Source organism: Narcine bancroftii, chromosome 6, assembly GCF_036971445.1.
Source record: "Narcine bancroftii isolate sNarBan1 chromosome 6, sNarBan1.hap1, whole genome shotgun sequence".
Classification (NCBI taxonomy): Eukaryota; Metazoa; Chordata; class Chondrichthyes; order Torpediniformes; family Narcinidae; genus Narcine; species Narcine bancroftii.
Window position 1 is genome coordinate 77,855,589 of NC_091474.1, and position 14,978 is coordinate 77,870,566.

Below are 14,978 nucleotides of genomic sequence, written 5' to 3' on the forward strand. Positions count from 1 at the left end.
ACCGAGGCTAGCGTTAGATAAATTAACAGAGAGGTATAACCAAGGTGGTTTGCAGTTACCAAACTTTAAAAATTATTATACAGTCGCACAATTAAGGTATTTATCAGACTTTTACCATACAAGGGCAACCGCTGCAACCGTGTCTGCCTGTCCCGCATCAGACTTGTCAGCCACAAATGAGCCTGCAGCTGACGTGGACTTTTTACCCCCTCCATAAATCTTCGTCCGCGAAGCCAAGCCAAAGACCATACATGGGAAAAACCAGACTGGACTAAGATAGAACTAGATTAAATAGGGGAGAAGGTACCGACTGGAACATATACTTTATAAGTGGGATGAAAAACTGGTGCAATATAAAAGCTCCCCAGTAGTGCATCATTGACTTAATATATGGAAGAAAATCCACTTAGAAAGGAAAAAAAATGAATGACCAAATACCAAAATTGTTATTGACACAAAACCCATTAATCCCTTTTTACAATAGATAACCTTCCCTTTAGAGAACAGGAGAGAAAAAGAATCAAAAGAATAGAAAATTGTTTTTTTCGGAAATAATTTATTAACATTTGAACAGTTGAAGTACAAATATGGAATAACTCATGGTGTAATGTTTGCATATCATCAACTGAAAGCTTATTTAAAGGATAAATTGGGAAACAGCTTGAGATTACCAGAAGGAAGCAGCTTTGAATATGTGATTACAGACACAATGATAATTACAAGATTTATAAAGAACATGTACATTAAGCTTCAAGATAAGGAAAATGATGAAATAAGCTATAAACCCAAACAAAAGTGGGAAAAGGATTTAAACATAAAGATAAAAAATGAAGTATGGGAAAAGTTATGTTTTGGAACTATGAAGAATACAATAAACACAAGGTTATGCATGATACAGTATAATTGGTTACACAGGGTATATATCACTCCCCAAAAGTTAAAAAAATGGGATCCAACATTATCAGATAGATGTTTTCGTTGTAAGAAGGAAATGGGAACAACAGTACAATCAATTTGGGCATGTGCGAAAGTGAAAATGTTTTGGGAAGATCTAAATCAGATATTAAATAAAATCACAAAAAATAACATACCAAAAAATCCAGAGATCTTTCTTTTAAGTAACATAAGAAGTAATGAATTCGGCCTCAAATTGGATAAAGTGCAAAAAAATTCATTATGATAGCCTTAGTGACAGCAAAAAAATTTATAATGTCAACTTGGAAAATGGAAGAGAGCCTGAGAATATAGCAATGGTACATGGAAATGAATAAATGTATTCCATTGGAAAAAATAACATATAATTTAAAAAATAAAGTCACATTATTTGAACAAATTTGGGAACCATACATGGAACATAACAGGGAGAGCTTGCCTTGGACCTCCACCCCCTAAAATGATAAGACAAAACAATTTGATTCAGTGTGTAAAAGCAGACCAGGCATTTTTCTTGTTTATTTTTCTTTGTGTGAAGACATTGTTTTATGGTTTTATTGAATTGTAAATGTCAAATATTTATTGGTCTTGGAAGGGGGTGGGAAGGGGGGGAGGGAGGGTAGGGGGGAAAAAAAAGGAGAAAATGCCACTGTGTATATTTAATGAGAAATGTTTGTAAATATTTTGGTTGATATGGTTCAGTGTGAAAAATAAAAAAAAATAAAAAAAAGGTATATTATGAAGACCTTGATGAATGTATACTTGATGAAGTACTCTTGCCCAAAATGTTGGTTATGTATCTTTATCTTTGAACATTATTTGATCTACTGAGTTTCTCCAGCATTGTGTTTTTACTTCAATCTGCACACTTTCATGTTTTACCAGAAGAATATGGTGTGTGTGTGTGTGTGTGTATGTGTGTGTGTGTGTGCGCGTGTGTGTCTATATTATGTATATCTCTCTTTAGAAATATTTTACGTTTAATATTCTTTGAATGATAATTGAAATGACAGAATTATAGTAGATATAATACCACAGCACAGAAACAGGCCATTTGGCACTTCTAGTCTGTGCTAAACTACTATTCTGTCCAGTTCCACTGACCTACACCCAGACTGGACCATATCCTTCTATATCTCTCCAATCCATCTATCTGTCCAAATTTTTCTTAACTGTCAAAATTGAGCCTGCATTATCAACTCAGCTGGCAGCTCAATACATACTCCAACCACTCTCTAGGTGAACACTTTGCCTTAATGTTCCCTTTAAACTTACCCCCCTTCTAGTCCCCAATGTCCTCTAGTTTTTCTCTCCTAACTCAGTGGAAAAAGCCTGCTTGTATTTACTCTATCTATACCCAGAGTAGATTTACTATAAATGGCTTTATGGATAAATTATCCAATTACATCTTGGAAGATAATCTGAATTGCCAACTCGAAGCCAATGAGGCATGAGTTCTACTTAAAGTCACCACTTTAGATTCATTTTGGATTACACGCAGCAAAAATTATTGCATTTAAAGAACTAAAAAAAGTCTGAAACGTTGCCTTTTTACCTTTTCTGTATAAAGGACATTGCTTGACCTGCTGAGTTTCTCCAGCTTTGTGCATTTGCTCCACTTTCTTGGTGTTTTTCACATCCCTGAAAATCTATTTCAGAGGAAATGAAATAGTTTGGATGCTAGTTACTGTTCAAATGTAAGAAAATTGCACTGGATAAGATAATCTCCTCGACTGATAAGTGATAACTGTTTCCCCTGCCCTGTTCAAATAGGGCTATGGGTCTGAAAGTTCCAAAAATATTCGGTTCAATGAAGCATCTGAAAACTCACGTTGACAGCTGAGCACTCCCTCAGCTCTGTGATGGAATATTAAAACCACCTCTGACGTGGACCAGAAGAATTATCTGGATATATATCTATATTTCATTACCTCTGCATCAATACCTCTAAGGTTTTCCGCCCATGTGAAGGAAGCATTCTATTTAAATTAACTTTTAGCCATAATCCCTCGTGGTCCAGAGAATTATTCTGTGAATTTGTTGTCTGCGATAATGGGAAAGTCTACAACCATTTTAAAACGGAAGGCAAAATTCCATCCATCATGCATGTACTGGCATTTGGTTTAAAAATCAGAAGCCAATCTCACTGTCACATATGCTTTGATAAATCTGTAAGCTGTGTAAAATTTGCTGGGAATAAAACACGAAAGTCTGCAAACACTATGAGTGAAGTAAAAACACAACACTAGAGCAACTCAGCAGGTCAAACAGTGTCCTTTATATAGCAAAGATAAAGATACAAAACCAACATTCAGGCTTGAGTTCCTCCAGCATTATATTTTTAATATTTGCTGACATTTTTATTAAAAATATAGTCAGGGAACAATTCCTGGTTGAAATTCTTTCCATGATGCAACAATCACCCAAGGAACATTTTGATAACCGTTGCTTTACAGCCACAGATGCTACCCGATCACTGATTTCCTTCAGCAGCTTGTTTTTGCTCTGGTTTGCAGAATCTGCAGCCTCATGTCCAGATAAATTACTTTTCTTCTGGTTGGCAAGTTTTAATATGTGGTGAGCCACAGAAATCAGAGATGGAGCCTCAACTTTTATAATTTATGTAAATGTCTTGTACAAACTGACTGCAAACCTGGTGGCCAAACATTTCAATCCAGCCTCCCTTCTCACTCCCTCATAATTTAGTTTTCAATTCAAGGCTATATGTATTAATACAATGTTACTGAAGACTCTCGAAAAGCTCTATAGGGGTACCATAGAGAGCATTCTGGCTGGTTGCATCCTTGTCTGGTTCAGAGGTGCCAAAACTCAAGACAAGAAAAAACTCCAGAAGGTTGTTAACTTGGCCTGCGACATCACGGGTACGAGTCTTCACTCCATCGAGAACATCTACAAGAGGCAGTACCGTAAAAAGCAGCCTCTGTCCTCAAGGACCCCCACCACACAGGCCTTGCCCTTTTCACTGTGCTACTATCAGGAAAAAGCTACAGGATCCTGAAGACGAGCATTCAATGGCACAAGGACAGCTTCTTCCCCTCTGCCATCAGATTCCTGAATGAACAATGAACGACAGACACTGTCTCTCTTTGACTTTTTTTTCTTGCACTATTTTTATTTGTTTCTGAAGGTAGTTTATAGAAAGGTTTGCACTGTGACGCTGCCGCAAAACAACAAATTCCATGACATGTTAATGACAATGAATTCTGATTTTGATTCTATCACCTCAATAGGAAGAATTCACCTATGGCAACAAATTTGTAAAACTCTTTTATAAAGAATGAGTTGATAACTTTGCAACTGAACACAGAGAGATTAATCCTCTGCACATGTTCAACAAAGGTCTAGGTATCAGAAAGACCATCACGTGTGTGAGCACGAGGAGCTGCCTCCTTCCATTGCTCCTCAACATGCAGCATTGGACCCATCCAGTCAGGAAAGATGGAGATACTTGGGAATGTCCATCCAGGAACCAGCAAGCCTATAGCTCCATTTTCACTGGCTTTGAAGGCCTCCTGGATCTGAGTATTATAGTTTTGCAATGTTCAGAAAATTAGCAGAGCAAAAAACAAAACTGAAACTCATTAAAACGTGTAAATAGGCTGAATGACTGTAATGGGCAACAGAACAAACGAAACCATGCAGTGTGCCCGACAACAAATGTCACAGACATTTAAAAACAATTAAAACTGAAATATATAATTTTTAAAAGTAAACAAACATTATTACATTAAATTGATGTAAAATTAATTAAAATATTAAAGTTGGGCAAAATATTTTTAAAAATATATTAATTTACCATTTCCCTTCTAACCAACAGGACAAGACTCTTTAAGAATTCAATGGGGTCTCTGATCCTGTCTCAGGATCAAAATCCAGTAATATTGAGCTCAAATTCCAGTGTGTAGTGACAAATCATATGTCATTTGTTACTCAGTAAGTCCCATAGTCACCATGTGATCCTCAATGTGGTTCTATCTGGGCACACTCCAACCAGATGCCATTAACATTGACAAGTCCCTTCCCAGCTCTCTCTCTTCCCCAGCTCCGTCTCCTTTCCTTCCTCTCCCCATGCCCTTCGTTCCCAGTTCAGAGAGCTCCCCCACCCCCCCCCCGCCCCTATCACTTCTCAGCTTTTTTCTCTTCTGTCCTTCCACCCACTTGTCACCAAATGCCCATTGGCCTGTGATCCTTCTCCCACCTTTATATTCAGTCACATCTCTGCTTTTTGCGCATACCTTGACGAAGTGCTCAGGTCCTAAACATTGACTACATATTTTTGCTTCCTATGGATGCTGCATGCCCTATTGAACACATTATGAACATTGAATGGAGCAGGCTTGGTTCAAAGAAGCGCAAGAAGACTGCTGCTTCACCTGGAAGGATTGTTTGAGTCCTCAGTGGATGGGAAGGACTGAAGTAAAAAAGCAAGTGTTGCATTCTCTGTGGTTGCATGAGGAAATTCCAGAAGAGGAGTAACTGGTGGAGACACAGTTGCACTATCTTGCATTTCCAGTGACCTGGGTTCAATCCTGCTTCTGATATTGCTTGTGCAGAGTTTGCACCTACTCCGTTTGGTTTCTCCAGGTGTTTCGGTTTCCTCCCATGTCCCAAACACATGTGGGTCACTCTAATGTTTAGATGATTGGTAGAGTTGAGGAATATCTTAATCGAAATGAGGGAACACAGCCCAGGACATCACAGGTAAAACCCTTCCCACTATTGAGAACATCTATGGGGAATGCAGTCCTTGGAGAGCAGCAGCAATCATCAAGGATCCATACCACCCAGCACACGCTCTGTTCTCATCGCAGCCATCAAGAAAGAGGTATCAGTGCCACAAGACTCACACCACCAGGTCCATAAACAGTGGCTACCTCTCCAGCATCAGATTCCTCAGCAACAAACTCAATTAGGGATTCATTTAAGGACTCTTACTTGTGCACTTGATTCATTTTCTTTTTGTTCTCTCTGTATTGCACAGTCAGTTTGTTTACATTTCTTTATTTGTTTATATGTGCCCCTTGAGGACAGTTTTTTTTTTGCACTACCAATAAGTGGTAATTCTGCCTCGCCCACAGGAAAAAGAATCTCGGGGTTGTATGCGATTCCATGCATGCATTCTGACAATAAATCTGAAATCTGAATCTGAAGAATAAAAATGGGATTAGTGTAAACAGTTGCTTGATGTTTGATGGTCTAAAGAAGGGTTGCCCGGAGGAGTCACGTGATGGAGTAGTGGCCGGACGGTGAACTCCAGCCCTCTCCAGAAAAGTCGGGAAAAACAAAGGAAAACACAAAGGCACAGAAATAAAAGTTACAGAAAAGTGAGTATAAAGGTGGAAAGAAGATGGCGACAAAAAAAGAAAAATCGAAAGCAACGGTAAGAAGAGAGGAAGAGAAGACAAAGGAGGAAAAAGGTGAAGGCCTTACCTGTCCGAAGAGGCCCGCTGCGGAGAGAGAAACCCGCTCCCTCAGGTCGGTAAATAATGGACTACAAAAATGGCTCGCAGAGCCGAGTAAAAGTGCGCGATGCGAATGAAAAAAAACACACCGACGGGAGGGGGGACCAGCTGGGGAGTCGATCTCCACAGCCGGCAACGACAGCTGCAGAACACCTGCAGCAAGAAGAGACCACAGAAGACAATAGAAACAAGAAAGAAGAGGAAGAAAGGGCACCAAAGAAACAACAGATGGCCAACCCAGAGGAAGAAGAAGAGGAAGAGGAAGAGTACAGAGAAATAGAAGAAGAAAAGAAAGGCAAGATAAAGGATATACTTTCTCTTATTAAAGGATACATGGAGTCATTTAAAGAATGGCAAACGCAGGAATTTAAGGATTTAAGAAAAAGAATAAACAACACAGAAGAGAAAATAAATAAAATAGAGATGACCTTAACAGAAATGGGAAAGAAAATGGACAAGATGGAAGAGCGGGCAGTAGCAGCAGAAATGGAGGTAGAAGACTTAAAAAAGAAATTGGAGGAATCTAATAAAAAAACTAAAGAGACACAAGAACTACTAGCTCAAAAAATAGATACAATGGAAAACCATAACAGAAGAAATAACATAAAGATAGTGGGCCTTAAGGAAGATGAAGAAGGCAAGAATATGAGGGAGTTTATAAAAGAGTGGATCCCTAAGACCCTAGGATGTCCAGAACTACAGCAAGAAATGGAAATAGAAAGGGCACATAGAGTATTGGCCTCTAAACCACAACCACAACAAAAACCAAGATCTATTGTAGTAAAATTCCTAAGATATACTACAAGAGAAAAGGTACTGGAGAAGACAATGGAAAAAGTAAGAGAGGGCAACAAACCACAGGAGTATAAAGGGCAAAAAATCTTCATTTATCCAGATATAAGTTTTGAACTCCTAAAGAAGGGAAAAGAGTTCAATACAGCAAAGGCGATTTTATGGAAGAAAGGGTATAAATTTATACTAAAGCATCCTGCGGTATTGAAAATATTTATTCCAGGACAACAAAACAGACTATTCTCGGATCCAGAAGAAGCACGAAAATTTGCAGAACAATTACAAAAATAGACTGAGGGAGGAAGACGGGTAATGAGAGTTAAAATGATCACGATTGATATGTATGTGGGTAAAGACAAAAATAGACTGAGGGATGAAGACGGGTAATGAGAGTAAAAATGATCACGATTGATATGTATGCGGGTAAAGAGGTATAAGAGTGAATAGAGACAATGTGCATACGTGAATTTATCTGTACTTAGAGGAAAATATAGATAGTATAGACAAGAATTAATAAGGGAAGGTAATGGAATAGAGAGAATAAGGAGGGAATTAAAAGAGTGACCTTTGTGACATATGAAAAGTGAAATCTTTTCTGGGGGGGGCGGGGTGGGGGGAAATAGCGGTCACTGCAAAATCAGTTGATGCTTGCGAGTGGATTCGCAAATCCAAATGGAGAGGGGAGATGTGGTTGTCCGACAAGGGATAAAGGACAACTCAGGAGGTGAAGGGGAGATTGGGGATAAATAAGATAGAAATAGGAGAATAAGGAAAATGTTGGATGTTGTAGGAATGTTGTCTTATAAAGAGTTGAAAATAAGAAAACAGAAATGGAAAAGGAGGAAAGGTAATGATGGAAAAACGGAAAGAGAAGATAAACAAAATATAAAAGGGCTACGCTGAACTATATGACTTTAAATATTAATGGAATACATAACCAAATTAAAAGGAAGAAACTACTAAATTTAAATGAATAAATGTATTCCATTAGAAAAAATAACATATAGGTTAAGAAATAATATTGAAATATTCGAACAAGTATAGGAGCCTTACATTAAATACAATAGCGAAAACCTACCGGGGACAAACATTACCTAAGTTGATGGAAGGAGAAGGAAAGAAAAGAATGGACTCAGTAGAATTTCTGGTGTATTTTTGTTGAATGACAACATTGTCTGACTGGCTTAATGCAACCTAGATTGTATACCTAAAATGGATGAGAGGGGTGGGGGGTGGGGGGTTGGCTTGGGAGGAGGGGGGGGGGGAGAAAAATTCACTGTATATGTGTGAAAAAGAAATAGTGTATATCATGGCTAATGTGATTTATGGTGTGAAAAATAAAAAATTTAAAAAAAAAAAGAAGGGTTGCCCAAACTTATTCTTTCCACTCACATACCACTTTAAGAGGTAGCCACTGTTTATGGACCTGGTGGTGTGAGTCTTGTGGCACCTATACCCCTTTCCTGTTAGAAAGAAAAAAGTTTGGGAAACTCTGGCTCTAAAGGGCATTTCGCTGTCTTTGATTAAAACAGGCCAAGGAGTCATAAAGGGTGGAGTCTCTTTTAAATGCAGAAGGGGACAGGAAGATGTTTCTGATGATAAAATGATGGAGGATGGTCTATTGAATTCAGATATTGGTGGGGAGGAAAGTGAAGAACGAAGCTCTGTCCAAGAGGAGAGTTCAGAGCAGAGGTATGGGAAATAGGTGAGATGGAACCATACATTAAGACAACACAGACGCAAGTCCTTTAGCGCAAGAGTCGATTCTAACTATCAAGCACCCATGTACAGTAATCGGATACAAATCCTTTTTTTTTCTTCCCATTGGATCCTCCAGATTGCATCACTTCCCTACGCGTTAGGGATAATCTCGAGTGGCCAATTAATCTCTCAATATGCTTACCTTTGAGATGTGGGAGATAATCAGAACATCCAGAGGTTACCCAGGCAGTCACAGAGAGAATACTCATACTCCTTACAGACCACACCGGAGGTCAGGATCGAACCCCTGTCCCCACTACAGATCTACTTGCTGCCCTCCTGCTCAGCTGTTCAGTTAACTGTGGGGTCTACGGCATAATTTCATCGATGCCTGCAAAACTCTGACCCTCTTGTAACAATAATCCTGCAACTGATCTATTCCTATATACATCACCTTTTTTTGCACCAGGTGATTAATAGGTGTTATGAGAGCTGAGTGTCACTGTCATCCAAACTTTGCAGAACACAAGTTCAAGGAAGTTTCCGTCAACATTTCTACTGACTTTAAAAGAAAAAGTTGCCAATCTTGTTTTGCTATAATTTACAAAGTGCTTAATGTGGCATGAATTTAAAAAAAAAACCTCTACGTCTCCAACAATTTCACTTGAATGATGAATTAGGACCACTTCTTAGTCACTTCATCGCTCATCAGAGGTTCTCCATAAATAAATTCAAACACAAGAGCTGACCACACTAATATCGTTTATTTGCAGACATGCATTCTGCTGTTTAACGTGTGATGAATGGGTGGAAAATGAAGGATGCAATCCATTTGAACTGACGTCACGGTTTACAGTTCCATTACTTAAGTCATGCAGTTTATATTAACATTTGATTTTGTTGCAAAGTGGCAGTAGAGCAGACAAAGGATATTGTGCCTCTGTTAACACCCTGCTCTCTTACGGGATTGTCAACGTATTCACTCCAACCCAATTCGAAGACAGCAAATATTTTTCATATTCCTGATGTTGTCTGAAATCATTATTGCCAAGTCGCATCCATATTATTTCAATGTGTCTGCACAGTGGAAGTTGCTCATCGATGCTCTTTCTAAATAACTAATTCTAAAATTTGTCCCCCCCCCCCCCCCCAACCTGAATAACACTCAGTCAGCCATCAGTATCATTACACAGGCTGAGCATTGCTTCAATACTGTCTCACTTAGACATGATCCGCATTATATTGAAGGTATCCACCCTGTTCCTGTCTGTTTACCTGCCCTGTTACGCTGACAGGCACGGTTACACCCGATTATTGCATGCTGTCAAATATAATTATGTCAGACAGCGACTTTAACTGTTAGGGTCGCGTTTTAAAATGCAAAAAAAAATACAACTTGTTTCACGAGTATGCTGTCCAGTTCGCCTCAGAAACACAGATCCCATCCTCTCATAAATATTGATTAGAGGAAGCCCGAGCCAAATTTTCGATATGTTTTAGGGGGTCTGATGTTAACTGGAGCGGTGCATCCTTGGGGGTGCTGTGGCTTCACACACCTGCAGTGCACTGCATTCACTCACCAGTTTTCCTGCATCCACGCTATGGCTCCCCTTTCATCGAAATCTTTCTCAAACTCGTATTCCTGCAGAGAAATCACTGACATGTTCATTCTCCGCTCCTTTAGTGCGGTCGGCGGGCATGCAATCTGCGCGGAGGAGGTCGCTGACAGACCACGGTCCCCTTGAAAGAGAGCGGCAGCTGAGAGCGCGCCGAGGGTGGCAAGCGGCGCCAATGACTTTGAGCGGTGCCCGGCAAAGGACAGAACCTCTGCGCTGCGTCGCGTCTGCGAGCGGTGGCCGTGAGCGCTCCACGGGGGAGGGGAAAAAGGGGGGCGAGCCCGGATCGCAGCGCCCATCCGCAGCCTCGCAGGGATACCGGGGAGAGGCACCTCCCCGCAACCATGCCCCCCGCCCTCGAATGACCTCCCAAGCAGATCAGTTTGTATTTTGAAATAATGATGCAACCAGGTTCAAGGCGTTATTACCTCTTCCTACGATTTTTAAAAACAGGGATGTACCGTAGCTCATCATCCCCCCCCCCCAAACAATGGTTTGGGTAGGGTACACTGACAGGTCTAAGATGCGCAGGCGCACAAGCCCAGACTATCCCTGGGATGGTGAATGCGACGAGAATGGTGCCCAATCTGTGTGGTTGCGGGGGACCGAGTCTGTGGAATGAAGATTTTCATCTTCAATGGGCCTTCACCCTCTCCCCAAACTCTTCATCGTGTTGCCCGTGTGCAGAATTGGCCACCTGTTGCCCGGACAGACAGAATGCAAATGATTTCCGCTCGTCTGAACCAGAATCGACTGTCACGGACAGTGATCACAGTGTTGTAACTTCTCCAGAGTACACGCTTTGTTTTTAATCGGTCCCATCCTCGCCAGGATTTAAATGCGAATCTTACTCAAATGGATGGCTTGAGCCACAGTAACGAGCGGAGTTACCAGAATAAGGTGAACTCGCCCCCCCCACTCCGCAAAAATGACAGAGCATGTGCAACTTTTTGCTTCTTATCCAAAGTTTTTGAACTTTTACAGAATTAATCTCACAATTTGGGGGCGAGACGTTTAAATCATGTTCCGTTATGTATTCGTATAATCGGCAATATACCGATCAGCAAAGGTGTCGGGGTTGAGGGATCTGGGCGTGTACCTGAGGGTGCATTTGAATATCTATGTATATATTGGAGTTTCTGTTTAAAAAAAAGGGGGGGGCACCACCGACAGATCTGTATCATGTGAATGAAGGTGGCTTTGATGCTCAATAAATATATCTTGGAAAAATAATCTTCGCCCTCTTTTCAAACTGTCATTCCATTCCCAGAGCTCGCACAAACCCTCCCGAATGTTTTGATTTCTATATTAAAACCAGTTATCGCCTCAGCACATTTTACTTGGGTTTATTTTGTAGATGGAAACGTGGCAAAAGAATGAAGAAATGTACCTTCTTTGAAGACATGAGAGGCTGAGGATGTTGTAATCTGGAGCAAAAGCAGCCCGGTGGAGGGGCGGAGAGGGTTAAGCAACATCAACGTTTCGGGTCCCACTGACACTGCTCTTGGCTCCATGAGCCAGACATTCGGAGTTAAAAAGACAGCGTTATCCATGATAAATTGCTTGCAAGGGGCTTAATATTCATAATACTATTCTTTACAATCAGACAATTAACATGAAATTAAATACTGAGGTTATTTTACCTTTGTTCAAGTTTATTATCATCTGACAGCGTTTCTCCACCTGCGGTGCACACACTTTCGCACATCATACTCACAGATATGCATAAAAGCATAATTTAAAAGTATTTTGTATTTATACAAATAAATCGGGACTAAGTCTAATTAGTGTTGCATTTCTACATGGTCAAACCAAAATATATACAAATAACCTTTAATCAAATCTGGAATGTGCACTTCAATTACATGTAAATTGTTTGATTACAAATTTAAAACTGTGGAGCACAGGGGGGTAAATAAAGGGGGAAAAAAGAGTCTTTGTCTCAAACATTATGGAAGGCACTGTATTTCCCAACCTGGGTGTCCTGATTTTGATGCTCCTTGATGAGAGGGTGTCAAAGATAGTGTGCTAGATGGAAATTTATAATTCTTTGAGGCTTATTAAAGCAAAGTTACCAGAAAACGTCGTCAATAAAGGAAAGCGAAACCCAAATGATCTTCTTGGACGTTGTGTTAATCCTCTGTATTAAATTTGAACTTCTGATGTGATGCTTTGAGATATCATGCGATGATGTAGCCAGACAGGTCACTCTCAATTGTGCTTCTGTAAAGTATTATCAAGATGGGGGCCAGGTGCCTTGTCTTCCTCAGCCTCCTGAGGATCTGCACCTTCCTGACTAATGAGGAGGTGCTGTGAGTCCAGAATAGATCATCCTTTAGATGCACACCAAGGAAGCTTGTGATTTCCACTCCCTCCACCACGGAACTATTAACACGTTCTGGAGGATGGTTGACCATCATCAGTAAATGCCATAAAATACTTGATCCATGGTTAAGAAAGAGTAGGTTGAGGAAGACAGGGCCCAGAGGTCTGAATTTGAGTGCAACAAATACAAGGTTGATAGGAAAAGCATTTTTTGGTTACTTTGAAGGGAGTTATAACTTGGGAATTCACTGCCCATATCAGTGATAGAACAGGATCTATTACAGTCTGAGACCACTTTAGTCAAACCAAAACATAAATTGCCCATTTCTCTCCATGGATGTTGAGATGAGAGGTTATTGTCATATACACAGTACAATTACAGATGACCAAAAATCTTACTTACTGCAGCAAATTTGTGTGCATAAGATAGTCAACTACAATAGTATAAATTATCATGATTTGCAAAGACATAAAAAGATTTTAAAAATGGATAAATATTACAATTGCAGTTCGTATGTAGTGCAGACAGATTGTTTGGTGCTCCTGGGCTAGTTTATTATTAAAGTAGCTTTGGAGTATTGGGGGGGGGGTAGGGTTGTTCAAGAGCCTGATAGCTATTGGGGTGGGGAAGGGGGAAACTGCTCTTGAACCTAGAAATGCTGGACTTCAGGCTTTCATAGCTTCTGTCTGAAAGTAATAGCAAGAAGGGAATGGAGAAACATGACAGAGGAAGAGAATAAAGGAAGAGAGAGGCAAGGAAAATAAATGGGTCAGATGAAGGTGGGTCAGTGTAATCAAAAGTTGGAATAATGTTTTCCAAAGAGGAAAGAGTTTCCTTAGTTACGGATGCTCAGGAAACAATGTATTTAATAACAACACAGGAAAGAATTTTAAGATTGTAATATTTACCACAAAATAAAAAGAGGAAAAGAGCATCTCTGATCACAGTGATATTTTACAAAGATATTAGCTCTTTGCTAATGGAATTCTGATTTATGGTAAAGTGTCAATGAAAGGCCAATTACTACAGGGCATGTGAGATTAGTTTATATTTGTCATTAGTTACATCTTTTGAGTACAGAGAGTGCAATCTCAAATAAATCCCTTCACAAATTGGTCATATATTTAGATTTAGCTTTAAGTGAATAAAGAAACTGTTATCCTTCATTCTAATACAGCTAATATATATATCTATAGAATTAAAGAGTAAGCAATAAAAACAAACTAGCAATATTCATAACTGTATTGAATTTCTCTAATGTTTTTTGGGATGCAAAATTGGATACATATCTCTGAAAAATGTATTTAATTGCCTACATTTAAAATATCCTGCTGGGTTTTGCACTTATAACTCTTGTTCAGTTAGACAGGCCTTCAGATACTTCTTTTTACCTTGACTGTTATGCTATGTTCACAGATGCAGAGATACACCTGGGTTTACTTTGTCCTTTTTCTTTCTTTTACTTCTCTGACTGATCAAATTCAGTAATCTGTAGTAATGAAAATAGTAAGTATAAATTACAATTTGCTAACAATACCATGGTAGTGAGTTGTATAAAAAGGGGTGATGAGTCAGTATACAGGAGAAAGATTGAAAACTTGGTTAAATGGTACTCCAATAAACACCTCACACTCAATATGTCATCAAAACCAAGGAACTGATTGTGGACTTCAGGAAGAGAAAATCGGAAGAATATGATTCAGTGATCATTGGGGGATCAGAGGTGGAGAGTGAACAATTTTTAGTTCTCAGAAGTCAATATCTCAGAGGATCTTTCCTAGACACAGCACACAATTGTTATTGCAAAGAAAGCATGTCAGCACCTCTACTTCCTTAGGAGTTTGCTGAGGTTTGGTATGTCATTGGAAACACTGGCAAAATTTCTTCAGATGTGTGGTGAAAAGTGTGCTGACTGGCTGCATCATGGTCTGGCATGGGGACAATAATGCCCCTGAGTGTAAACCCCTGCAAAAGGTAGTGGGCTGAGCCCAGGATATGACGGGTAAAACCCTTGACATCATCAAGAACGTCTACAAGGAACACTGCCAACCGAGAGCAGCAGCAATCATCAAGGATCCACAACATTCAGTACATGTTCTATTCTAATCAGGAACCATCAGGAAAGAA

The 14,978-nt window shown here is 39.7% G+C and overlaps 1 protein-coding gene across 3 annotated transcripts in view; it reads right to left on the bottom strand.

Moving 5' to 3' along the window:
* The window catches only part of LOC138736251 (very long chain fatty acid elongase 6-like), a 77,705-nt gene that overhangs the window by 54,805 nt on the left and 7,922 nt on the right, over positions 1-14,978 (bottom strand). The window contains exons 3-5 of one of the 3 annotated variants that reach the window (XM_069885454.1): positions 14,243-14,340; positions 11,916-11,952; positions 10,490-10,551 (exon numbers count right to left, since the gene is read on the bottom strand). In XM_069885454.1, the coding sequence (XP_069741555.1) occupies positions 10,490-10,551; positions 11,916-11,930 (77 nt within the window). In that variant the 5' untranslated portion in view covers positions 11,931-11,952; positions 14,243-14,340. Of the gene's footprint in view, positions 1-10,489; positions 10,933-10,953; positions 11,009-11,915; positions 11,953-14,242; positions 14,341-14,978 lie in introns of those variants that run through there. The other 2 variants (XM_069885455.1, XM_069885453.1) reach the window with 2 other exon arrangements.